The sequence below is a fragment of the Grammomys surdaster genome, unplaced genomic scaffold, assembly GCF_004785775.1.
Source record: "Grammomys surdaster isolate TR1022 unplaced genomic scaffold, NIH_TR_1.0 188, whole genome shotgun sequence".
Taxonomy (NCBI): Eukaryota; Metazoa; Chordata; class Mammalia; order Rodentia; family Muridae; genus Grammomys; species Grammomys surdaster.
The window spans coordinates 14491890-14519797 of record NW_021604633.1 but is presented as its reverse complement, the minus strand read 5'-3'; the positions used below and the strand labels follow the sequence as shown (position 1 = coordinate 14519797).

General features: G+C 40.6%; 1 protein-coding gene across 1 annotated transcript in view; it reads left to right on the top strand.

The window, feature by feature from the left end:
• Znf277 (zinc finger protein 277) overlaps positions 1–27908 on the top strand; it is a 109604-nt gene that overhangs the window by 75241 nt on the left and 6455 nt on the right. The window contains exons 5-8 of the mRNA XM_028768838.1: positions 13062–13153; positions 18471–18581; positions 19275–19407; positions 26641–26708. Coding sequence (XP_028624671.1) covers positions 13062–13153; positions 18471–18581; positions 19275–19407; positions 26641–26708 — 404 coding nt within the window. The remainder of the gene's footprint in view (positions 1–13061; positions 13154–18470; positions 18582–19274; positions 19408–26640; positions 26709–27908) is intronic.

Sequence of the window (27908 nt, the reverse complement as noted above, 5' to 3'; positions counted from 1 at the left end):
GGAAGGAAGGAAGGAAGGAAGGAAGGAAGGAAGGAAGGAAGGAAGGAGAGAAAGAAAGAAAATAAATAGAAATTAAGCGATTTAAAAGAAAAAAAAAACAAGAGTTTATTACAGTTTCCACTATATACTTTTACTCCCATGTGTGGCCAAAGAAGAAGTAGTCCCTGGTTCTTGTCTCCTAGGGACAGACTCATCCATCACCTTTGCAATTCAGTGTGTCTGCTTGGTTATGGAGTCTGCTTCTTAGACTCAAAACAAGTCAGATCTTTTTGGTTTCGTTGGGTTGGGTTGGGTTGGGTTGGGTTGGGTTGGGTTGGGTTGGGTAGTTTTTTGGTTTGTGGTGGGTTGTTTTGTTTTCTTTCATGTTTGTTTTTTTCTGATTTGGAGAGACTCTCTCCAGGCTTCCCTCATCCTAGCAGAACTGAGACAAGTGCTCACCCTGACTGATTGACGAAGCACTGCCCACCCTACTTCAGAGCTCTCACTGTCCCCTGAGAGGTGTTATCCTCACAGTACATCTATCTATGTGTGTGAATACTGTGTGTGTCTGACTAGGAAATCTTCCTCAAGGATTGGTCAGAGTACAACGATTGATTAAAATCACTGACCACACCCAAGAGTCATGTGGCTCAGATGCCCAACCCACTAATCACACAGTTGGTTTTTCTGGCTTAGCCAGCCACCCATCATCCTGAGTCATCTGGTTAGCATAAGTAATCAACTGTGATTAGAGGGCCCACTGAGTAAAAGAGTAACTCAGCCAGAGAAAATTCAAAGTGTTTATAAATTACCTCCAAGAACAAAGGACAACAACAAATCAAATTCTGTTTCCCTTTTCTAAGAAAGCTGAGAACCAAATGTGGGGTGTATGTTCTTATTTTTATTGTCGATGTATGTGCCCACTCACCTACTTTTCTTGTTCTTTTATCTCAAACCTAGGCTTTTGTGTCTTATGCCAGCCCAAAACACTAAAGGTGAAGGCATTAAAGAGCTGAACACCTTGTAGGTGATCCCTGGTTCTAGGAATGGAAAGCAAAAGGAAGAGAAGGTCCTGTTGCCTCCCTGTGGGGCCCGTGGGCCACTACCATCATTGTGCTAGGAAGGTGATCTGTGCTAGAGAGTCAGCCTAGGGTTCTCTGACCAAGACAAGCTAGCGATTCTTCTGTGCTGTCCACCTCATTTTGATCTTGTTTTGTTAATACAGCCATTTTCTATGGATTCTTCATTTAAAACATCAGGGTTCTGTTTTCTTTCCTTCTGCTAAAATGGTTTCTAAATGCTCCCTCCCAACACTGACTGATTTTTATTCTTACAATTTCTACCCTCACTCCCGTTCTTCTCTGCCTCTGTGTCAATCCCCTCTGACTCTGCACCTGCAGCTTTATTAAAGTTCCCTGTGTTTCCAGTGTATGAATAAAGATGAAAGACCATGCACTGGCCCCTCTGCCACTCTGCACCTCCGAGACAAACGTACAGCTTGTTACTATGACTCATTGCCCAATGCACGAGCTGATCTTGTATTCCTACCACTATGCTTCCTATCCCAGCCAATTTTATAATGAAAATTTTATCTCATTATACCAACTGCTTTGAGAAATTCAAATATATAACATCTGTGACATTCACTTTATCTCTCCACTCTGCCAGCCCACAAATAAAGCCTAATATATAGCCCAGCATGAAATGTCTTAGAAAAATAAAACTGCAAAGCTAATGAGCTTTGATTTGCACTTCTGTTTGATACTCACTGTACATCGACTCCTGATGTTATCCCTTTGTTCATAAATGACTCTAAACATATGCTACAACTAATCATATCAGCTGCTAAGATGTATAAAGAGGACAAAGGAAGAGAAGTAAGGGGGAAGAAAAATATACATTTCCTGATAGCCCAAGTAGCCCAGGCTCTTTGTCCACCATGGCACCTGGTCAGCAGGTGGTGGCGCGTTTGTTATGAAAGACAGATGCACAGAAATCAAAGCTTAGTTTGGGTTTTGGTTGTTTCGAGGCTTGGTTTTTGGTCCTAGTCGGGCTTGGTGTGATTTGTTGTCATTACTGTTGTTCTGCGTTCACAGTACACGGCCATGAGAGTGCAGCATTGGGGGCAGGGTGTCCACCGTGGCTCTTCCTCACTAAAGGATGTGAGAAAGCTGAGGCCATCTCCTCCACTCAACAGCTATTGTGTCCCTCTATCTAGAAGCATACTGGGTCTGCACGGATGAATAGAAACAGTCCTCCCCTTCAGGAGCCTATCTGGTCAGAAACATTTTGAGATATTTAAAATAGTTAGGCTTTCCTAGCAGGCATCCATTTCCTTGGGAATAGTGTCACTGACCTCAGAAAATTATCCCCTTTCTGGGTAACAGAACCGAGTCCCAGCGATTGAATTACTTTGTGGTTTCAGAATTAGAGGCATGGCGTCTAACAACCTAATAAAATGCATGGACCTAGGATGGTCTAGACTAGCTATGAGAAATATTCAAATAAATCACTGGTATAATTGAAGAAGTCTACCTATTACCTGAGTGCTACTTTAAGTTTCTGTATTTTCTGAGGAGTAATAATGATAGCTTTGTGGTTGTGTTTAGGATAATGTCCTTACTTTTAACAGAAGGCATTTGAATCAGATAAAAAGGAAGTGCCTTGATGCCTGAAAGTTATTCTTAAATAATTCAGCCAGAAAACATAAATGCATAAGAATGCTAGAGTTTTGTGCAGAGTTGGGGAAGGGTGGATGGAAGTGTTCATAGCTAACAGACAGTAAGTACAGGAATTTCACTGTACTATTGTTTCAACTTCTGTATTGAAAAGAATTATTGCATAATAAAAAATTAGAGACAAGATAGTAACCAAGACCAAGTAGTCACAAAATTAAGGGAAAGCTACTAGTAATAAATAGATCTCCACTTAGTAATTCATGCAGCATGGCATATCCATGTCAGCAAAACCAATTTAAGAACAACTTTCTTCTTAATTTACTAACTTGATGGCAATAAACAATTAAAACTACTACAAACAAAATAGTATTGTGATTTAAATAGTTATATGTTTTATTTTACATGTAGGTATTATCTGACCAAAAACATATGTACTATTTGGTGTTTCTATCTTAAGAAATATGGATAAAAATTTAAATAAATAAATAAATAAATAAATAAATAAAAATAAAAAAGAAATATGGAGACTTTCCTTTTCAATTTAGCATTCCCAAGAGTAAAGTCTTGTAGAGTAGATCCAGACAAACCTTAATACCATTATTGAGGGTTTTTTTTTTTTTCCCAATGCGCTGGAATCAAATCCAGTGCCTCTAGATATTAGGAAAGTATTCTACCAGTAAGCTATAGGCCCAATTCAATTTTTAAAAGTTGAAAAAGTAAAACAATTGTAACTCATAAAGATCAATAATAAACAGTCATTTTTGTATCAATAAATTCAGCTTCCTTAATGAATAGAATTGGTAGTTATCACTCCCATTTCATTTCTTCATCTTGACTTGTATCTCCTATTTGCTCAAAAAGCTGTCTTAGGGATTTTTTTGTTTGTTTGTTTTTTGTTTTTTGAGACAGGGTTTCTCTATATAGCCCTGGCTATTCTAGAACTCACTCTGTAGACCAGGCTGGCCTCGAACTCAGAAATCCACCTGCCTCTGCCTCCCAAGTGCTGGGATTAAAGGCGTGTGCCACCACTGCCTGGCGGGATGTATTTTTATACATTTAAGATGCATATATATTAAAATGTATGTTAAAGAAAAAAATTAAAAACTTGTTAAGTACATACCTATCCCTGAAGCAATCGAAAAGTCTCTGTGTATTTAGACTTCATAAATTATCTATTATGACATGTTTGAAGGGAATAAAAGAGAAAGTTTAGGACTTTTGAAAGTCCTAAACTTTAATTGACCAACAACTCCTTTTCTTAGAATAGTTTCCTATACAGTATGTTCTCATCTTGATACAATTACCAACTTGCTGGGAGCTCTCTAATTTACATTCTCTGTGCCAAACACAACTCTTACCTCAAAGGAAATAAGAATAGTTTATTCTAGAGACAGATCTGAGTGACTGTGGCCCAGGAACCCAGATTCAGGTTGCCCTCCCCCCAAAAAAAATAAAGCATATTTCATATGCAAATAAATTTATGGAATGTTTTATAGTTATGGAACAAAAGAAAGTCATAAATCAAGGCATTTTTTTAAAAATTCATTAGTTACAGCAAAGAAAAAATTCATTAGTTACAGCAAAGAAAAATTCATTAGTTACACCAAAAAAAAATTCATACATTACAGCAAAGCCAGGAGTTTCTATCATACGTTGCAGGTGCTGTCTGTCAGCATGTTTAGTGTTTGGATTAATGGAAGCTAGGAATCTGTTAATATATAACAAAAGGTTTTACCTGGTAGTTAAAATGGTGTTAGATCAGACACAGAAGTAGGCAATTAGTGGTTTTTATGGGACCTAAAAATAGCACAAGATCATTTGGCTCAAGGCCTGCAATGCTCAGCCCACTACAATTATGGGATTGTAATCAATCAGCCTTATGTGATCTTTAAACATAGTTGCTGAGTTTTCCTGTGATTTTCACATCATGGTGTTAGAAATGGAACCTTGTATGTGTTAGGCAAATACATTCCCACCGATACATTGTAGCTCTCCACAATCACAAAGCTGTAATTAATCAGCATTGAAGTACTATAACAAAGATGTGGGATTGTTCTGAGACCATAGCATCACAAACTAACTACACACAGTATGCACAAGCCCTGTTTCAGTCCCAGAAAGTCAGGATGGTAAATCCTTTGAGGATCCCATTGTGATTTTTCAGGAGAGCATGCAAACTTGTAGTGTGTATACAGTTGCAACAATTTCATTTTTCACATATGCTTTGGAAATGTACTGTAAGAAATTGTGTACACAGCGCATAAAAGCTCATTTTCCATCAGTAATGACTGTCAGTACGGTTTCCTGGAGAAGTAGTGTCAAGGCCTGTTCAATTTAACTGGCAAAAAGGGAAGTATCATGCACGTAGTCTCGGATAGTCACTTTAATTATTAATAGAATGTTTTCATGGGAATTTTAGAGATCAGCAGAAACTGATCCACAGAAAAGAGTTACGTCCAATCAGCATTGTACATTAGTTAATCAGAGAAGCAAAAGATTACAGAACGAAGTGGCCATTGGCTTTCCATTCCACTCACCACAGAGAGGAACCATCTGGCCTGCTGTGAGGGCGGAGCAGAGAACTCCCTCTAGGCACAGATGAAGCTGGTTCCCCAGGCCCTTTGCTGGTCAAAGAAATCAAAATGAGACCTTGAGACCTGCTAGTTGCATTGCTAGACAAACTGCAGTATGTTTTCTTGCTTTTGAAAGGAAGTACACACCAAAACCCAGTACACACCAAAACCAAGTTCTCAGCACAAAGGACAGGGAATAAGGGTCAAAGACAGAAGACAGAGGACAGGAAGAAGAGGAAAGGAACAAGGGAGAGGGAGCAGGGGTACTTGCCCTGAAGGGACAAAGGATTTCTTCTAGAGATGAGCTGATGTGGCCCACAGGCAAAAGGCAGTGAATAAAGGGAAAAGAGAAACTCCATGATAGGATGAGTTGGTTAATTTTGATTGGGTGTGTTAGAGTAGCCAGAAGAGAGCTTTTGATTGTTAGACTTTAATACTTTGGTAGCTGGGCCTTGGAGGTCAGCCTCAGGAGGAGAAAACGGCCAAATAAGGAAACGGACCTTGGTGGCTTGCTTTAGGAATGTAACTTAAGAGTTTATTTAACAAAGTGGTGCCACATGCACATGCTAGAACCCTCCAGGTTTATCTGTAATAGAGTTACATGAAGAAACAATGTGATAGAAAGCTTTGAAGATCTTAAATTAGAATCAAGTGTTGTGTGGCAATATTAAAAATTGTGAATTTTGTTTAGTAGAAAACTAGGAGCCAATCAGATACTTGTTAGGGTTTATTACATTCAAATTCTCCTCATATTCCTTCTATATTTACAGCCTACTTTTAAATACCATTTCCGATAAATTTTAGCTTCTCCTTCCTTCCATCTCTCTTTGTCTCCCTCCCTCCTACTCTCCCAGCATCAGATAATCATAATTTAAATAAATGTACAGAGTAAGTCTATAAGCCATCCATCTGATACCAGATAATCTCAGTAGATGGAAAAGAACCCACACATAAGAGTCACACTACACACCACGTCAAAGATGGACACCAGTCAGGCGCACTACACACCATGTCAAAGATAGACACCAGTCAGGCGCTGCTACACACCACGTCAAAGATAGACACCAGTCAGGTGAACTACACACCACGTCAAAGATAGACACCAGTCAGGCGCTGCCCATTCTTGGACACCAAACCTATTTGATTTAGTTACGTACTTAGAATGTGATGGGCTTTGTTTCTTTAGCTCAGCTTGGAAAGTCCATTAGCATAGTTCCAGACTCAGAGGACAAGCTGAGGGTCTAACAGAGTAGAGGAAGTTAAAATCAGGTACATGGAAGAGAAGCTCTATGCCTAGGAGGAGAGCACAGAAGCCTGTAGAAGAGAGGAAATGCAGATACAGTGGGCACAACAGCTTCCTCCTTTATAGAGGCAAGGAGATCCTGAAAGTCAAATACACGTGCGTTACAATACAGTACAAAAGTAATTGTTTCTTGCCAGGACTCCACATTGTAAGCAAGTCAAATCACATCTTGTATTCAGAATGCAGAGGAAAATATGGAATGTCATCTACCAAACTATCCTGTGCATAATTAAACCTTTGCATACCTGACTTAAATTCCAGTGATCTAGGAAATGAACTTATATAGAATAGTTACTAGTCCTTTTCTACTTACATCAAGAGGAAGGCATAATTGTTCTATGTTTTAATATTCCTGTTGTATTAGCGTGCTCAAGCTCCGACCGTTGAGAAAGTCTCCCGTCTGACTCACCTCAGTGAAGCTTATATGAGTGGTGTGGTGTGGTGTGGTGTGGTGTGGTGTGGTGTGGTGTGGTGTGGTGTGGTGTGGTGTGGTTTGGTTTGGTTTGGTTTGGTTTGGTTTGGTTTGGTTTGGTTTTGAGGGGGTGAGGGAGGTTGCAAGGTCAGAGAGCAGATAGGAAGGGACAGGAGGATGAGTGGAATTGAGTGCATGATGTGAAACTCACAAAGAATCAATAAAAAGTTAAAATGCATAGCTGGATGTTACCAAACAAAAATCCCAGTTGCCAGATAAGAAATACACCCTCCTGAATTGTTAGTGAGGGAGGCCCCAAGACCTGCAAAACAATACAGGCTCTCTGTTCTTGGTTGACTGTCAGAACTAGATAACTCTTGTTCGTTATCTAGCAAGATAACTTGATGAAGATTCCACCCGCCTTGGTTGTAATATACATTAAAATCAAGCTAAAACTGAGTGAAAGTTTCCTCCCTGCTGGCTGCTTTCATAATGCCAGGGGTGCAGAGCCGGCTGCTCAGAGAGAAAAGATGCATCAGCTGTCTTACCAAATTCTGAACCATACAAATTATAAACAGTAAGTAAAATCTGCCTGCTGGTATAGTAATCGCACAACTATTATGAAGATAACCACCATCTCCCAGATTGAATTTGAAGCCCACTCCACAGGAGGCAATACATTTCTGATACTGTAAACCTGGTTAAAAATCTATGGTTGGAGAAGTCTTAGGCCCTAAGGGGGAACTCCCTTACTGTTGTTGTTCATCAGCAGTAGCTATAGACAAATACTATTCTCTCGTCCTTAATCAGAGAAATTTCTCCTTTCAATGGAGGGTGGTGAGTGCAAGACTCTACAGCTGACAGTTGAGTCCTAAACACAGTCCTAAACACATCAGTTACATCACCCTGTCTCCAGCTCAGGGAAAAGTTACAGAAGGAGCAGGGGGAAAAATGTAGGAGATAGAAAACAGAGGAAAGAACCACAAAATTCTACCTTTGGGGCATAATACTGCCATTGCAGTATGGTCTCATAGGTTGTTCCCTACTCTGGCCCTGCAAAAGGCTGGGCCTTTTAACAACCAATCATGGATCAGGGAGAGATTAATGGGACCCTTCCCCTCCCTTTTGAATCACCTACTACTGATGAGGCACAGTCATTGTTAGCAGTTGTATACTCAACAGTGAGGTCACCAGGCTCCAATGAATAGTTCCAAACCAGTGATACCACAGATCAGCCTGATTAAAATCAGTGGATCACAAAAGAAAATGACATAAAATGTGGGAAAGGGACAGTAGGGAATCTTGACAAAAAGTGGGAAGGAATGAGAGAGTGTGGGGATGAAGGTCAACAGAATGTCACTCATGTATAAAACTGCCAAAGAATGAGTTAAACACATACAGTTTTTATTTTATTTTTTTTAAACTTTTTTTTAAAGATTTATTTATTTTATTATATATGAATACACTGTAGCTGTCTTCAGACACACCAGAAGAGGGCATCAGATCTCATTACAGATGGTTGTGAGCCACCATGTGGTTGCTGGGATTTGAACGCAGGACCTCTGGAAGTGCAGTCAGTGCTCTTAACCACTGAGCCATCTCTCCAGCCCGACACATACAGTTTTTAAAGAGAAGAAAACTGATTGTATTAATGGAGAAATATTGAGACACTAGCCACAAAAGCGTAGTCAAGGGTGTTCACACTATTGGAATCACAAGAGCCTGGAATGGGAAGAACACAAGCTTAAGGTCAACAGACAGGACAGACAGTCCCTTTACAAGGAACTGCATGCCCCTTGTCTATAGCTCCCAATTCTGGGGCCCTTCCTTGCATTGATATCAAAGTGAGAAATGGATGCAATTCGAGGATAGAATAGAAAATATCTTAATGTTTGGGAAGGAGTTTTTAAACATTTAAGTTAGTATGTAACAAATAGCTCATTATGGAATTTTCATACATAAACATCATTATACTATTAAACTTTGTTCCAACTCCCCTCTCCTTATCCCCTGCCTCCCAGCCCTATCTCCCCATCTGACTAACCCTTTTCTCTCACATAGTCCCCCATTCTGCTTTCGTGCCAGAGGACTCCATTACCTTCTATCTCTCCCTCTGGCCTCTTTCTTTTAAGAATTCCTCCATGACTTTAATCTTAGTACTCAGGAGGCAGAGGCAGGTGGATCTCTGTGAGTTCAAATCTAGCAAATTCTAGGACATCCAGGGCTATAAAGAGGAACCTTGTCTCACAAAAACAAAAACGAACATCTGCCCCTCCTGTGATGCTTTTTGTAGTTTCATCACACACACACACACACACACACACACACACACACACACACACGGGATTTCCACATATGAGGGAAAAAAATCAGTATTTTTTTTCTGAAATCTTGTTTATAGTACTTAACATAATTATCTCTAGTTTCGGCCATTTTCTTTAAAATGGCATGATTTCCTTTTTGTTTATAGCAGAATAAAATTTCTTCTTGTGTGTATACCTTGTTTTCTAGATATCTTCCTCTTGGTAGACACACAGACTGTCTTCATTTCCTGGCTATTGTAAGCAGTGTATCAATAGGCGTAGATGTCCAGGGATCTCAGGGGTCTGTTGACTTTGACTATATAACCTGGCATGGCACAACCGAGTTACATGGTAATCCCATTTTTATTTAAATCCTTCATTTTGTTTCCACACAGGCTGCACAAGGTTACATTCCACCAGCAGTGTGTCCTCACCATTGTTGACATTTGTTCTCTTATTGATAGCTTTTCTGACAGTGAGGAGACAGAATGTCAGAATCTGCATTTCCCCAATGACTAAATACAGTGGACAAATTTCACATATTGTTGGCTGATTGTCTTATTTTACTTGCTTGCTTGGTCTGTTCAGTTCATTCTTAGTTGGATGTTTTGGAGATTTGTTGTTTAATTTTTCCTTCTCTTTACATATTGGAGATATTAGTCACCTGTCTGTTGTATCATTGGCAAAGATTTTTCTCTTTACTCTGGTGATCCTTTCTCTTGCTGAAGCAAAGCTTTTTTATATCTCAAGCAATACTGATTGTTAATTCTTGCCATTCTTTTGTGTGCGGTTGGTGTCCTGTTCCAAACCGCTTGTCTGTGCTGTTTTCTTCTAGCAGCTCCACAGTTTTGGGTGTTGCAGTAAGACTTTGATCCCTGTGGAGTTGATTATGATTTGTATAAATCTAGTTCATTCTTCTGCATGAAATTTGGTTTTCCCAGCACCATTTTTAAAATATTTTTTCCAATATCTATTTTTTGATAGCTTGGTCAAAATTAGGTGACTATAACTATGAGTTTTATTTCCGGTCCTCCATTCTTGTCCACATGCCTGTTTCTGTGCTGGCATCACAGTTTTTGTTACTATAGCCCTACAATGTCATTTGAGATCAGGTATCATGAAGGTTCTTTATCGCCGGGCGGTGGTGGCACACACCTTTAATCCCAGCACTTGGGAGGCAGAGGCAGGCCGATTTCTGAGTTTGAGGCCAGCCTGGTCTACAGAGTGAGTTCCAGGACAGCCAGGACTACACAGAGAAACCCTGTCTCGAAAAACCGAAAAAGAAAAAAGAAAAAGAAGGTTCTTTCTCTTTCTGCTGAAGATTACTTAAACTGAATTGTAGGATTGTTTTTTTCTAGATTAGTGAACATTATCATTGGAATTTTGATAGGGATTGTATTAAACTTGTAGATTGCTCTTGATATTCTAGCCATTTCCACACTGATAATAATTCTGCCAGTCCATGAACATGGGAAATCTTTTGGAGGTTTGGTCTGGTCTGGTCTGGTTGTATATGTGTGCATGCACATACATGCATATGGGTGCTCTCGGAGGCCAGGGCCTTGGAGCCTGTAGAGCTAGAGTTACAGAAGCTGTTGAGCCTCCCCAAGTGGGTTCAGGAAATAAATCTCAGCTCTTCTGGAAGAGCAATCTATGCTCTTAACCCCTGACCTCTCTCTCTCTTCCAACTCCTTTTTTTTTTGTTTTTGTTTTTGTTTTTGTTTTTGTTTTTGTTTTTGTTTTTTTGAGACAGGGTTTCTCTGTGTAGCCCTGGCTGTTCTGGAACTCACTCGGTAGACCAGGCTGGCCTCGAACTCAGAAACCCACCTGCCTCTGCCTCCCAAGTGCTGGGATTAAAGGCATGCGCCACCACTGCCCGGCCTCTCCCAACTCTTTAAGAAGGATTTTACAAAGAATGTGGGCAAAGCCAAGCATGACAGCATTCATCTATAGATCTCACTACTCAGGACTCTAAGGTAGAAGGATCAGTTGAGCCCTGGAGTTCACAGCCTACTGGAAAAACATAAGACACACATGGGTAGACCCTGTCTGGGAAACAGAGAGGATGAGGAAGAAAGCAAGTTTGTTAGGAAAGTGGAAAGAGTGTACCTGGAAGGATGGATGTTATCAAAGTATGTTACGTACATGTATGCAAACACCACATTAAAGCTCATTATTTTGTACAATGAATATACACTGGGAAAACTTTGAAAACGGATCATAAATATAAAGAGGAAGAGGAGATTTGGGACAGAAGGAGAGTGTTTACTAAACTTGAAAATAATTAGCAGTTATATAGACTGTTATATAGACTGTAGGAGATTGGAGAACAGCCTGGCTTGAGCACCTTCCCGACCAGGCATACTCGTCCTCTATTGCCCTGTCTACCCAGTGCTGCCCCTCATTTACCATCCTGTAAATCAGGGTAACCAGATTGCGTATCACTCTAGTTACTTTCTGGTTGTGCAGTTAAGACTCCACGAACAACTTAATTGTGGCCAGTGAAAACCTGTTAAGGCTTGGTTACACTAGGGCACTGACTCATAAAATCCTCACATTTGAATCAAAATGATGATAATGTTATGCTAAGTGAGATTTTTCTCTTTAAAAAAAATCAGGATTAATATTGTCACTGACTTGAGAAATGTGCATTAAAATGTTGGGTTTTTTTTTAATGAGAGTTTGCAGGAATAACACTGGATCTTGATGAACATATAACAATTTGTAAAAGTGAGACGCGAAGGAGCACACTGACCTCCAGGAAAGACAGTGCAATGGCCTCCCTGATTAGAGCAGATCCTAGCAGAACATTATAAAACCAATTTTGTTGCAGCCCGACACAATAATTGTACAAAAAGCACGTTTAGTAAATGGCTTTCTCCCTTTGATAGAAGTATGTGCGAGGACTGCAATCATGGTTACTCTGATATTTATTTATAGCAATTTCATAATAATTCACTAAAGTCTGGACTCGGGGTAATGTTATTGGAGAGAGTGGGGAAATGATCAGAACTTAATTTCCAACTAAGTAGAGATTTAAGGATAAGAGCAATCAAAGAACCTAGCAGATTATGGTCTGATGGGGAGAGTAAGTACAGGGAATGACTGACACAGGTTGAGGAAGATCGTTCCTGTTGGCTTGGAGTGGCATCCATCGCCAAGTGACTTCCATGGTCTACTGTTATGTGCAGACGTAGGGTTTCTTTTCCTTTACTGACAATAGACGTCTTTCATACAATTCATTCTGATTACGGTTTTCCCTCCTCAACTCCAAGATCCTCCCCAGTTCACTACTGACCCAAATTCATACCACTTCTCTTTTATTAGAATATTAACAAGCATCTAAAAAACTAATATGATAAAATAAAAACAAATCAGATTAAAACAAAATAATCAAGGCAAAAGGGAGTCAAAAAAAAAACACATAAGACACATAGAGATGATGGGACACACAGAGTCACACACAGAGAAAACCTAGAAAAACAAAATCAGAAACCATAATGTATAAGCAAAAGAGCCATACGGTTAAAAAGAAATGTGCAGACAAAGCCATGTGAGACAAAATACTTCCAAAAATACCACTGAGTTTGTTTTCTGTTGGCCACATACTGCTGGGCGTGGACCTGCCCTTGACAAGGCTCATAGACCCGTGAGACTCCCTTGGAATGTTTCAATGCCAAGACAAGAACAAAGAAATCGGCCATCTGAGCGATTTTCATACATGACCTCTTATACTCTCATTTAGACTGGCATTGCTCGGTGACTAACTGCAGACCCTAAAGAGAAACTCATAAGTCCTCTTATACTTTACAGAAAGAAATTCTGGATCAGCAACAGCGAGAGCGAACTGATACAAGCTTTCATGGTGTGTGCATGTTTTGCAGTGAGGAATTTCGTGGAAACAGGTTTGCCATCCTGTATAACATCATATCCTCAGCGCTGTGGGCCAATATATCAACTCTGTATTAAAGGGTTTTCTGCTTGGGTTGGAGCAAACCTCAATGTTACATTGGATCATAACTCATCTTAGCCTCCATTTTGTGGTTGTCTTGGGTATTTTACGGGTATTCACATAGCCTTACACTTGAGTATGGTCTTCTACACCCCTGGATGTCACAATTCTCAAAAGCTTCATAAGATATCTTACTCCCAGATTGTCTTAGATGGTTATCTAGTATATTATTTGCTACAAATGATGCTTTCCTTAAGCAGCTATGGTATCTTTAAAAAAAAAAAAAAGTCTTTGATTATTTGGGACAAATGCTCAGGGGATGAGATTTGGTTCAAATAAAAGCTAGCTCTGTGAGGAAAGCTTGGGCAGCACATCCCAGGCAGAGACAATAGGGACAGACTCTAGGGGTGTCCACCCCCTCCAGTGTCTGTGAGGCTACCGGTGTGAAAGCTAGAGACCAACCAGTGAACGAGATGGAGAAGGCCGACTAAGACACCATGAAGCTCACAACTCCTGCCAACACTGAGTCCTTTTTCCCAAACAAATACTCTGAATTACTGTGGCTTCCTAGGTTGATAGAACAAAGTTGTTTTGTCCGAGCTGGTGTCAGGCAGGGGCAGCTGCACTGAGCTCACCCCTTCATGATTCTGTGGTGTGACCCTCTCACACAGCCGTACTTTAAACTTAATCCCATTCGTCACCACAGAGCTATAAAGAAAGATCTGACAACGTCCAATATGAAGCCAGGAGAGATAGTGAAACCCAGGAGAAGGAGGCATTAAAAAAAAAAAAAAAAAAAACCTTTTTACAGCGTATAGGGCAAAAAAAACTGAGAAGAAAAAAATGTTTGAAATAATATTTTAAGCAAAACTTCATTCTCTAACTAGAATGTTTTAATTATATACTCGTAATTATTACATGCCTTTAAGGACCATTGTGGATATGGAAAAATATAATAATTATGAACACCAGAAGTTTCTCCATAGCTTCTAATTTGAAGTAAAACTGTGTGATTAATGGTAAAATTAACATTATAAAGAAGGTAAGAAGTTGAAATACTAGTTAAAATTGTTGTGCATTTAATTTCTTGGAAATTAAGGCTAAATTGATGTGAAACTAATTTAACAATTTTAATGAATCATCTTGGCTGGTCTTTAAAAACTTGAGAATCTGGGAGATAAAACAGAAGGTATCATCTTCCTCCAGACTACAGAGACTCCCCAGCCCTTGCCGGCTAGCTGTGGCTAGAAGCATAAGCACAGTTGGTCCCAGCCCACTCTGACCTTTTTGTCTCAGATTCATAGGTTGAATCACCCAATTTTGAATTATATAGTAAACCATTTAGGTACCAATAGAATTTATAAAAGAATATAAAGATGGGTTCATATAATTAGGAGGATGAAAGTTTATAAAGATATCCTTTGCAATCTGAGGACCCAAGAAAACTAATGGCAAATTTAGTCCCAATCTGAAGACATGGGAGTCCCAAGGACCAGAGGTGATGACGTCTCAGGGTCCTAAGGACAAGAGAAGATAAATAGATATTCACGTCTGTTGCAGGATATTTGATCACACCCAAGATTGTGCTATTTACTGGAAAACCCCATTTCTAGTTGTGGTGTGGTTCAGCCAAGAGTTTTCTGTTTATTCTAAACAGGATTAAATAAAGTCAACCATAGGTCAAGAAGTAGAGTAAACAACCAGTTGAAGGGGAGTGAACAGAGGAAAAGAACATTAGAGAGGAAGTCAGGAAAGAGATGCACAGGAAATAGAAGGGAGGACCACACAGTTTGCCTGGGTGTTGAAACAGCACGGAGAAGGAGAGCTTGCTTTTCCTTTGGAGAAATCAGCTAAGGAGAAAGGCCAGCTGGGTGCTTTCTCTGCCTCTCTAAGCTAGCAGGCTTCCACCGCAGCTGCTGGTTCCCAAGTGTTTATTTAAAACAACATAGCTCACTCTCCAAATCCTTAATGGATTGGCCTATACCTGCTTATTTTGGTGAGGATACTTGCCTTTATTCATCACTCTTATTTATGGACCAGTGTCTTCCAGAAACATATCCTCACAAATATAATCACAAATAATGCCTTACTAGTTACATAGCCTCTCCTTCACCAGGCAAGGTGACTTATAAATTAAGCATCACAGTAACGGAGAGCGAAGCCCCTTCTTGATAGCTCTGCCTATCTGTAGTTCCCCTTTTGGTGACTGGATGTCAAATATAGAATTCCCAGGAAGTCCTGCTCAAGTTGGGCCAATTCTAGGTAACCTAATCAAAACTAGAAGGGCATTAATCTGGTCACCAGAGCAGACCCTGGGGCCATGTAGAGACTGTTCCCTCCATAATAAACTCTCTTCATCTCCTTGACCCCCCTTCCAAGTCTAAAGTAGGTATGAAAACCTTAGGAAGATATCAGGGTGGCAAGGCGGGGAAATCTTTGAGCTTTCTGAGCCTACAGAGTAGAGCTCATACTGGGTGCTAGCCTTCAACCCCTCACCTTCAAATCTAGATACCTGTCTGGCAGGCCCCTAGAAAGATAGAGGAAGACTAGGAGGCTTCAAGAACATATTCAGAGTCAACAGTAAAGGCTAGACCCATGGGGAGTATCCCAGAACCCTTGCAGCTCTTCAGCCAACTGCTAAACCTGTGTCTATTTCAAAGCTTATAAGTAAACATCCTGGGTAGATCTGACTGAGGCTTACTACTCTTAGGAGAAAAAAAGAAAAAAACAACTTAGACTCAAGATGGCATGGTGCTTGGCCCAGTGGAACCCATCTCTATACACAGGTCCTAAGAACAGTGCTACCCCAACTCCCCTTGAGTCAACTCTCTTAGACTCCGGAAGCCACTATTCACAAAGATTGGGATATCTCTTATCACACATTCTTTGAACCAGCCACTGGTTTAGATCCCATCTCCTGGCTTTCAAGCCTTATTTTACAGGCCTTTAATCTGCAGAAGTTGAGAGAAGAGGCTCCCATGAATGCATTCAGTATAATTGGTAACAACCAGAGATCTTGGATACATAGCTGGGGTAGCAGAAAAACTGCCCACTCGTCTATGCTTGGGCCAGCTGTTACTTCTGACTCAAGCTAGGAATAGTTGGTAACTGCATCTCATCCGAAAAGCCCAAGGCATGTCCAACTGTGTTTTGGCATTCTCCTTGAATCCTAAGGTCTCTGTCCTGCTCTACTGTGGACTTGGGGTATAGGAAGTTTCTTGACTCACTGAACCATTCCACCGCCATCCATCCATCCACGTCGGTTGCTATAAGAACTTCCCAGTCTCTTTCTATCTGGAGTCTTCTACAGCATAGGTTCTGCCCTGCAACCTATGGGTAGGATGTCCTGGGAAAACTTTGAAGTAATGTAAAGTCCCCAACAAGTATTTTAGTTGAAGTTATAAGTTATCATTAAGCAGTTAGAGAAGACAGCTTATTAACCACAGATTAATAAATGTGCCCACTGTATCATGAACCTAAAAAGGTAGCATACATTCATGGAGAGAAGGTTGCTTTATTTTTGTGAAAAACAAATTCAAAAACACTTTGAAGGAATGAAAGATATGTAAGATAAACATCTTATGTAGCAGTTATGCACAGTCTAACAGTGACATATACTCCTCCGTCCCCTGAAACTCTCACCTTTGATTATGAGAAAGTCTTATTAGGAGATATTACATATATATGCTTCTTACTATTTAAGTTGTAGAAATTAAGATTTTCATGTAATACATATATTCCATAAAATGCTACTCAACTCTATAAAATAGTTGAATCACATCAACAGGGATATAACGTGGGAGGCATGATACCAAGTGAAGTGTGCCTTGCACAAGAACACAGGCATCTCGTGATCTCACTCATATGTAGAATCTGAAGAAAATTGAGATCGTAGGATTTAAGAATAGAGTGGTGACTACTAGAAAAGGGAGAGTCGATCGGTGCGTGCGCAACATAGTTAAATAGCAATTAGAGGTTTGGTATGCTGGTGTTGCCCAATAGGGTCACATTAGCTAGTGCTAATATACTGTATACCACAACAAGCTAAAGAAAGAAGTATAAGTGATCCATGTTAGAGCAGATATGACCTAAGCACTCTACAGTATCTATATATCAAAATACCGTATGATAATTAATAAATACATACATTATTATATTTTACACATAAATTAAAAGTAAATTAAAATATTGAAATAAAGTTTCCATTTGCTTATAAGCTAGTCTACAAGCTGATAATCGTGCTGTCATGATCCTTGTATATAGCATCTATTAACAATAGGTGCATAATCTCTGTCTGATGCTGTGCTAGGTGAACATCCATGATCTCATGTCACAGAAAAGGCCATCTTGATAGTAACCAACTGCCTCTTTTCCATTGTATTAGTCAAGATTTTTCAGAGAACAGAACCACCATGTGTGATAAGGGAGCACATAAGATTTGTTAGTAGAGTTGCCTTATCTATTTTAGAGGCTGCGCCCTCCCACAGTGGACTATGTAAACGTTAGAGACAGGCATACTACATGCAGATACACAGGGCTCAGAATCAGGGGAGTTCATTTCAAGTCCTATGGCCTGAGAGTCCTGGGACCACTGGTGTAAGCCGGAGTACCAAGGCCAGAGGGCTTGGAGTTCCAGTATCTGAGGGATAGAGAGTAGTGGTATCTTAACCCTAGGAGACAGAGACCAAGCAAGCAGCATCTTCCTGCTTCTACTTTCAGATGACCACCACTCTTCTGTGAAAACACCCTCACCACCACACATGCCAAATGCTTTCCTTGTTCTCTACTATTCCTTATCCCAGTAAAAGTTAATGCCTAAAATCAGCCATCACTTTCCTAGTGAGATGGGAAAGCAGAGGCAGCACCATTTATTTACTAGATTAAAGCGTGGGACCCCTGCCAGGCAGTGGTGGCATGAGGCTTTTGGAGGCAGAGGTAAACAGATTTCTGAGTTCGAGGCCAACCTGGTCTACAGAGTGAGTTCCAGGACAGCCAGAGCTACACAGAGAAACCCTGTCACAAAAAAACAAAAACAAAAGAGAGGAATAAGACCTGATGCTTCAACAGAGTCTAACCCTTCAATGTTAGAAAGCAGACATGTGGGTTTGCATTTTATTTAGCATATCCATTTTAGCGAGGCTCAAGTGTTTATGTCTCTATCTACTATTTGTTTCTCCTCTGATCAGTTGTTGTCATATAAATGCTATTCCTAGCCTGATTTGCTCCTAGATCATTTATAAATAACAGAAATTGTTCATATTCCCTTGCAGATCTGTTCTGCTGAACCACATGGCCAGAGAGCATGCTTTCAACATTGGTTTGCCAGACAACATTGTAAACTGCACTGAATTCTTATGCACATTACAGAAGAAACTAGACAAGTAAGTATTCCCTGGCAAAACACAGCCTAAACCTAATTTAATGTTAGTTACTTCTGAATTTTTAAAAATTGTTTTAATAAATTTATTTAACTTAGAATTAAACGAAAGTTACTCATTTCTTATGCTGTGGGATTCTACATTTTTTTTGGCATTATGTAGATTTTATCTTGATTATATTGCCTTCTAGTGAATTTTGAAATTATTGCATTAAAATGCATACTTTATGCCAAACATTGACCCATGTAAGTTATATTGTAAGAAAATATGCTCATCATCAATATTCTGTTCTTTTCTCATTGCTATGACCCAATACCTAGCAGGTCACAACTTCAGGAAGGCAGGGTTTATTTTAGCATATAGTACCAAGGGATGCCAACCATTGTGGCAGGAAAGGGAGGGCTTTAGGAGCAGAAGGAGACTGGACTGGTCACATTGCTTGCACAGTCTAGAGCAATCCTTGCCACAGTTTGAGTTAAACAGCACGTTGGCCAATTTAGACTGCTACAACGCAAACCATACTATACCATGCTTTCTACAAAGCCAAGTGGGTAAAGGGATAGGGGGATTCACAGAGGGAACATATTACTCTAGTTTGTTTAACCCAAATAAATAAATATAAAATTAAAAATAGGGTTCTTGTGACAGTTGTCCAAAGGATGTGTTTAGCAGTGTGTGTGTGTGTGTTTCCTGTAGTTTACAGTGTTTGTACTGTGAGAAGATCTTCAGAGACAAAAACACACTTAAGGATCACATGAGAAAAAAGCAGCATCGTAGGATCAATCCAAAAAACAGAGAATACGACCGATTCTACGTCATCAATTACTTGGTAAGTCTTGCTGCTTATAGCTTAAAATTCGGCTACAATACCACAGTCAAAATCTACCTACAAGCCAACTTATGTCTGAATAATGAATGGGTTGGCACAAAGTTTAAAAGGTAATGAAAAGCATTATTAAGAAGTAGTTAGCAGTGGTTTACAAAGCAAATATGATTGGTTGTATTTTGGTTTGACAGATGTTTCTCCAGTAAAGTTGACAGATGCATCTCTAGAATGCAGTGTGATAGCAACTGGAAAAAACAAACAGTATTTCATTATCTACAAACCATTCCCCATTTGATGTTATCTGGCAGCAGGAGTTTATGTATTCTGCTTTTAAAAGCCTTTATTGAGCATTGGGTGTGCTAGATGCCACACAAGATAATTTTTTAAAAGCAATTTCTTTACTCTTCTCCCATCTCTCCACTAAACGGTCCTCCCCTTATCCTCGAAATAAAATGTGCATCTGTATCATTGTCTGCCAGCTTCTTTTTAAGAGAAGTTTCAGAGAAACTGTTCCATTTTATTAAGCAAGTATTTTTGTTTAGTGCCCCATGCCACGGATTTTAAATATTTAAGGTACAAAGTCATTGTCCTGTCTGCTGCCTACTGTAGAGTCATCCTTTTGGGACAAGCAGTGGTATTCAGTTACTGGAGTTATTTAAAATTCTGGGAGGGAATTTTGGACTGACATAATGACTGGAAAATGCTCCCAGGCCTACCTTCAGTCCCCCAGCTTTTTCATTGTATGTAATAAGGTGTCCTACCCATACATAGAAAAGGCTTACGCGTTCTACAGAACGATGCAGGATGACAGTTCTGATGCTGAAATTTCCTGAAGCAAGAGTTGTTTTTCCCCCTCTCAATAGAAGTACATTAAAATTTGAGCCTGTTGATTTGGAAAGACTGAGGGAATATTATCAGCCACTTCCTGTGCTGGGTAGAAAGAGTACACAGGATCTGTGTTGGAAGTCTCTGCTCTCGTGTGCACTTTTTTCTTTCTTTCTTTTTTTTTTAACTTTTCGAGACAGGGTTTCTCTGTGTAGCCCTGGCTGTCCTGGAACTCACTCTGTAGACCAGGCTAGCCTCGAACTCAGAAATCCGCCTGCCTCTGCCTCCCAAGTGCTGGGATTAAAGGCGTGCGCCACCACCGCCCAGCTCATGTGCACTTTTTATGTGTTTTAACTTAGTGTTAAACTGAAATTCTCTTCAAGAAGTAAGTTTAGCATTTGCTTAAAGATTGGCTCTGACCAATCTTTAATCTTGCCAACGTTTACTACAAATTTTTTACAACCATCTCAAGGCAAAGACACCCTCTGAGTCCTTCTATCTTCTCTTTAAATCATTCAGTCATCACTTCCTAGAGCCAATGCTGCTTCAGAGCACAGCCCACTCCAACAGGGAGTGGACGCCAGCACTGGCTGCAGTATGCAGCCGCTGTAGCAAGCTGTGAAAGCAATTTACTAGTTCTCCTTCCGGGGCCCAGTTAAACTAATATGCAAGAGCCGCGAACGAGCAGAACACTGTATAGCTGGAGAGACTTTACCTTGGAGGGAGACTTCAAAGGATCCACACACTCATGGTCTGCTAGCATATTAGAAAAATGTGATACTTCAATCCCTGAGCATCAAGTAGTGTGCCTGGCTGTCAAGCTGAAATTATTTATGAGTCCCAGCTGTCCCTAGGGGGAACACAATAGGTTGTACTAACCACAGATTTGCTGTAGCACTTCATGGCTCAAGAGAATATAATGGTCTTAGTAAATATGAAGTGAAAATGAAATCACAACTAGAGGATACTATTGACATAAATCCCATTTTTAAAATAACAACAACTGAGATCTTTCTGTGGCCCAGGCACTGTCACAGGTATTTATATACTGAATCATTTATCCACATTCCCAGGACACGAGCATTAGTATGAAAGCCGTCGAGACTGGGGCTTAGTGAGTTTAGTAATTTCCACAAGTCCACATAGCCAGGGTAAGCTAGTTATCCACTGCATCCGTTTTCTCCATTCGCACAGTTGAGATAATGTTGGCACCTCCATTGTATTCTTTAGCTGAGTTTTTTAAAACTCTTAATTTTATGATGACCTGTTCTCTTGTAACAAACCAGAAAGTACAACTGGCTTTAATCTGCGAGAATGTAATGAAGGACCATAGCACTTTTAGCCCAAGTATTAAAATAAATAGTTAATAAATATGAACATGATTAGAAAGCCGGACAGTGGTGGCACACGCCTTTAATCCCAGCACTTGGGAGGCAGAGGCAGGCAGATTTCTGAGTTCGAGGCCAGTGTTGTCTACAGAGTGAGTTCCAGGACAGCCAGGGCTACACAGAGAAACCCTGTCTCGAAAAAAAAAAAAAAAAAGAAAGAAAGAAACAAAAAGAAAATGATTAGAAAAAAACAAAATGTATTCTGATATATTAGCATTTTTTAAAATGATGCAAACACTTTTGAAAAGGACAGAAAAAAGCAATAAAGTGCCTGATATATATGACGGCCCTGAAGTAAAGAACTGTGCACAGACACCTCAGAAGTAACAGCATCCCACGGTGCTTAAAGAGTCTGGTAATTAGTAAAAAGCATAATGCTTCGGATATGCATATAAGAGACTGTTCCCAGTAGTACATCATTGAAGAAAAATTTAGAACCAGCAGCTTCTCAGCATCATCACAGTCTTATTTTAGACATGTTAATGAACAGTATTTAATGTGAAGAACAAGTCATTAACATGAAGAATAAATTCTCTAAAATTTTACCTAAGTAATAACTAATGATAAAAACTTACTTTTTAAAATAAAAGCAAAAGAATGAGGGACATCCATGACTCATTCCCCACAGGGATGTGGGCAAATGGCAGAGCCGTAGTAGTCGTCTGTGCTATGGTCCCTTCTGTCCATTTCAAGCAGTCCACATACTTTGCAGCGCCCTCCAGACAGCAGACTAGAACAGAAGGCAAGCAGGGTGGCTTGTCAGGTCTCTACTCAGAGTTTAAAGGCTAGAGTAGGAGGCTGCTGATAGCACAGTCAATGAAAATCTTGTCCAAAACCAGCATCCCACTTCCTCTGTGGACTTTATCAGTAGTAACTCGGCCATCCACCATGGGTCTTCCAGCTCCATTTCAAACTCTTCTAGCATCTCCAGAGCCTCCTGGGTACTCTGGCAAGATGCACTCGAGCAGTCACCAAAGATGGAAGAGCAAAGGGCAAAGGGGCTGTTACCAGCTTCCCTCCACACTGAGCAAATTGGCGAATGCTTTGCTTCTTAGGTGAGATAATTTCCATGTCTAATAACTTATATTAGTTTTTTGAATGTAACAGACTTACAAACACATTGAACTCCTTTGCACAGTCTGGATCATCTCCCAAGAATCTTGTTTTATCCTCACCAACAAGAAACAGGAGTTCAATGTCTAGTAATAACTGTTAAGAGACAAGCTCTCTCTTAGTTTCACAGCCAGATAGTCTAGCCTCAGATAAAACCAACTGCTTAACATCACTGGGCTTCAGCTGTGTGTTCCTAAGGCACTCATTCAAGCCCAGAGTTTTCTGAAGAAAACTGTTTCTGCTGTGGTTTTATCATCTGGTCTGTTTTGTTTTATTTCATTTTTTTCTTTTATTTTCTTTTATATTACTTTGTGTTAAAATATACAAAGCCATGTAGATGTAGGCTCCTAGCCTAAAGAGTTGTTATAATCCTATAAATCCTTCACGTTAAACAAAGTGTCTCTTCGTCTGTCTCGTGTGTGTGTGTGTGTGTGTGTATGTGTGTTAAGCGTGTGTGCATGTGTGTGTGTGCACATGTGTGTGAGTGTGTGTGTGAGTGTGTGTGTGAGTGTGTGTATGTGTTAGTGTGTGTGCATGCGTGTATGTCCGTGTGTGTGTGTGTGTGTGTGTGTGTGTGTGTGTATTTGTGTGTGTGTGTGTGTGTAGGGGTCCTGCTTTCAGATCTTTCCCTTTTTTCTCTCCATCCTCTCATTGCTGACAGGCCCATCTGATACAGAGGCTTGAGATGTTTTGAACATCTTCACAGACATACTTTCCAAACTTTTTCTTGTGTTCTTAGCTTTCCTGACATGATTCATTAGCACAGTGTCTCAGTTGGGAGTCATGTCCCTTGTTTCTTTGTTTGTTTGCCATGTTCCCCCCTTTAGCTCTTGTCCCCAAGCAGAGTACTTTAGGAAAGTCTAGGTCACTGTCAAGTGCATATCGCTAATTTCCTAATATACTAATACAAATAGATTTTCCTCTTCTCTCAGTAAGTAAATTTTAAAGGTTGTATTATGATAATAAATCTACATAGGTTATAGTGAACACTCAGAAGGTTGCAAAATTACACTTGAGTTACAAAGTTTGACAGTGGAAAGAAAACCGTTTTCCCTTAGACTCGGAACATTTGTTGATAGCATCATTTACTCATTACACTTGGAATGGTTAACATCACAGATGGTCTCTCCTTGAATGTCTTGCAGCAGTAAAAATATGACCATAAATCCTAGTCCAGCGAGACCAAGTACGGCACGAAAATTTTAATGGATTACCAAATGTTATTACAGAGATCCTGTTTACAGTGCTGAGCCAATTTTGGATGTCCTATAATGAGGTTCAGCACGTTATGATGATTCTAGAATGTAAGTTATAGAGTTCAAATTAACTGTCTCTAACGACAGTATGGTGGATCTCGGCATGTTTGGGCTCGTGCTTCATTTGGTTGATAAATAATGACAGTTTCAAAGCTTCTCATTAAGCTGATGAGCGATAGATCGTCCTGCTCTCTTTAAAGCATAATGGTGCACATAGTTCTTTGTCTTAGCTAAATGAATGCCTTTATTTTAGGGAGAGGCACATCCATAACTGAGAAAATCTCGGTTGCAGGCTTCCAGAGGAAAGACACTGAGTGAGAAAGAAAGCGGTGCTTAGAGCCGTCCAGGCTGAGCTTGACCCAGCCTGAGTCAGCTCCTCGGAAAGATGTTCAGTGGTAGGCCTCCATGACTTTGGTGTCTGTCTGCTTTGGCAGGTTTGAGTGAGAAAAGACAGGTCATAAAGAGGAAAAAATGTTCAAAGGAGAAAATAAAAATGACTGGACCAGAATAAACCACCCTAACCATCCTTCTGTGGTGTTTTGCTGACACTGACTTACCAAACAAAAGTCCCTTAAAGTGGAACTTATGAACTGACTGTTAAAGATAAAAGGTTTGAATAGATACTGAATACCTATTCATACCCAGCAAGTGCTTTATAGATGTCTAATTACCTCATAAATTCTTTTTTCGGAAATAAGATCTAAATTGACCTCAATTTTTATATTTTTAAAGTTACGTTTAAAAAAAAGCAAAACCTTGGTAGTATCTGCTATGGGCAGAATCAGCAAATATAACCAGGAACAAAGGCCAAGTCTCCCTGGACCTTCAATGGGAGGAGATGAAGAGCAAACAAAGGAACAAGCACATACACACCTGCAACTCCTGCAGGAACCTAAGAGGCTTGGAGCAGGAGGGGTGTTACTGTTTCTCAGGTTTCATTGTTTGAGCCTGTCCATTTATATATGGAACTTTAGTCATTGTCACACATACTCCATTCCTGTCCTTCTCTCTCTGGAACTTCTCTTCTTGTCAGGTTTCCCTACCCCATATTTTTGCCTTCTCTTTGTGCATGGCCAGTGACCCCAGAGTTTCTTGACTGAGCAAAGGTAAGAGATCATTTATTGGAGCAAGAGGAACTTACTAGTGGCTCCAATTACAGCCCCTCCTCCAACAACACTTAATTGCCCCAGTAGGGGTGGGGCCTCATATTGTAGATATCATAGCAGACAACCACAGCTACAGTGAGGTCACAGATACAATGACTGTGCCGTGCCCAGGGACATCTTTTTTATTAGAAGGCCTGTCAGAGGAGGACTGAGTTGTGTTCAAGCAGAGACCAGAATGACCACGCAGAGATGTGGAGGATGAGCGTATCAGACAGAGTATTCAAAAGGGAATCGGGTCTGCTGTGTTGAGGATACACAGGAAGACCAGCCTGGCTGGGACATCCTGAGGAATAAAGGGGCAGCAGGAAATAAGGATACAGAAGGAGCCCAGGAGGGCATGGAGATACGTAAACCGTGGTAGGAAATCCGCACTGTTTCCCAACTGTGAGAACTGTCCTTCAGAAAGATCGCTGTGGCTGCTGTCTGGGGAATAGGTGAGCAGAGAACAAGCGTGAAAGCAGTCTGTGTGAGCATGTCAACCTGCAGGCTGCATACCGAAGCATGCGGCTAAGAAGAAGTTAATTATTAAAATCATAAACTTCCTTAAAATGTTATGAGGGGTGTGTGTGCGCGCATGCGCGCTTGTGTTTTTATTGTGGCTGTTGTAGTTCTGGTTTGGGGTCTTTTTTTTCATGTGTGTATGTGTGTATGGTGTGCATGAGGGCTTGTGTGTATGCACATACATGCAGAGACATGAAGTTAATGATGAATGCACTCCTCCATCGTTTTCCCCCTTTATTTATTGAAATTGTTTCTCCCTGAACCCAGGACTCACCAATAACAGCTAGTCTTGCTAGCCAGCTGGCCCCAGGAATCCCCTCTGTGGGCCTCCCAAGTGCTGGGATTACAGGTGACTACCATGCCTCCTGGCATTCATGTAGGTTGTGGGGATCCACAGTCTGGTTTTCACACTTATGCAGCAAGTACTTTATCCACTGAGGCACTTCCCCCTCATAGTGGCGGCAGTGGTGGTGGTTGTTAAAGTTTGGAGGAAGGGGAATTGTAACTTGATTATGAGGTTCCCAGATGTGAACTCTGCAGATGATAGCACCATTTTGCAATGTCAAAAGATTGTACATGCTGTACTGCTAGGCAGTATTTCAGAGTCCTTTCCAGGAACCCTTGGTCATTTTCTTTAAAAGGGGAAAAAAAAAAAGATCCTTAAGTGACACTAATATATATCCAGGGTTGAAAAACAGTGATTTAAAATTAAGAAAGTGGGGTGGGGGATGGGAAGAAAACCGTGATTAAAAGGCCTCTGCTGTTTCTTCAGAAACAAATATTTTTACTTTCATAGCTTTTAGTATTTTAGGATTTATTCACCTGTATCTCAGCCATGAACTTTTATGTGTATCTTACTCGTACTACTTTGAAGCCATCGGAGCGCGTTTGTTTTAGTGCTGGTGGCATTTATGTTCAGTGTCTGTTTTCTCACTCTTTGCACCTCTTCTCCTTACTCTGTCTGAACTCTGCCTTCTTCCTTCAAAGGAACTCGGGAAGTCATGGGAGGAGGTGCAGTCGGAAGACGACCGGGAGCTGCTGGACCTTCAGGAAGAGTAAGGCACAGCACTGCTGCTGGTTAAGTACAGTGTGGAAGAGCAGGCAGATGATTCTTTAATTTGGGCTGTAATTACTTTTCCAAAGAGGGAGAATAAAAAGAAAGTCTCTGAGCCATGCACTCTTTCATGAAAACGACAAGGTTTTTAAATTGAAATAATTTTCCCATAAAAATCACTAAAGATACATGTGGGTGAGATTAGTTGGGGTTTGGGTTTTTGTTTTTTTTTTAACAGATCTTGCCTCGAGTTTATTTGTAAAAACAGCATAGGACACTGGTCATCTGCAAATAGTGTATGGGTAGGTGTGTCACGGCAGTCCATCTGTCTTCACGTTGGCAGGAGCCTTTTCTATGGGGCCTTCACAGGGGCCTGGGCACCTTTGGGAGCCTGGGCTGGAGCTGAAGCCTGGGCCTTAGCTGGAGCTGCGGCCTCTGCCTTGGTTTGAAGCTTGGGCTTTGGTTGGCCGAGCCTATGACCCTTGACCATGTAGCTTCGAATCCGCTTCCCAAGCTTGGGGTGAGCGATGAAAGTCAGGCGGCTGAGTTTGCGCTGGGGCCCTTTGGCATCTTGGGCTTGATGGCCTGAGGCTTCACAAGGACCTTGATGGCCTCTGCGCGTGCACTCACTGCCTTTGCATTGTTGGCCTGCATCTTCTTCAGGCCTTTCTTGTTGTGCTTCTTGGCAAAGCACATGTTCCTCAGGAACTTGGGGTCAACCCCCTTAAGAGACTCGTATCTTTGTGATCGGGGTTTCTTGATGCCATTTCTGTGCCAATTCTGGGACTGGCTGTGTGTGGTGTGGTTCTTGGACTTGGCCATGTCTGCACAGTAACCCACGGCTTCCGAAGCGCCTGGGACTGGAAGAGAAAGGCCCGCAGTGCAGCATGGGAAATAGGGCCGACGCTGCCAGAAGGTCCAATGGAACCTTGGGTTTGTTTTTTGTTTTGTATTTTTTTTTTTACTTTCTACTTTTTCATACAGGGAGCAGGACATACAAATACAGAAATTATGTTAAGAACACAGATATGAATTGTCAGCATCTTAGACAAAAACCTTCTGAAGATACAACGGTGAAGACAGAAATCCGACTAAGGCTTTCTGATTTCTTCATATTCATTTCTACCATACATAAAAATATCATCAAAGGGAATTTAGATAAAGAAAATAAACTCATACTTGAGTGACCGTATGTACTAAT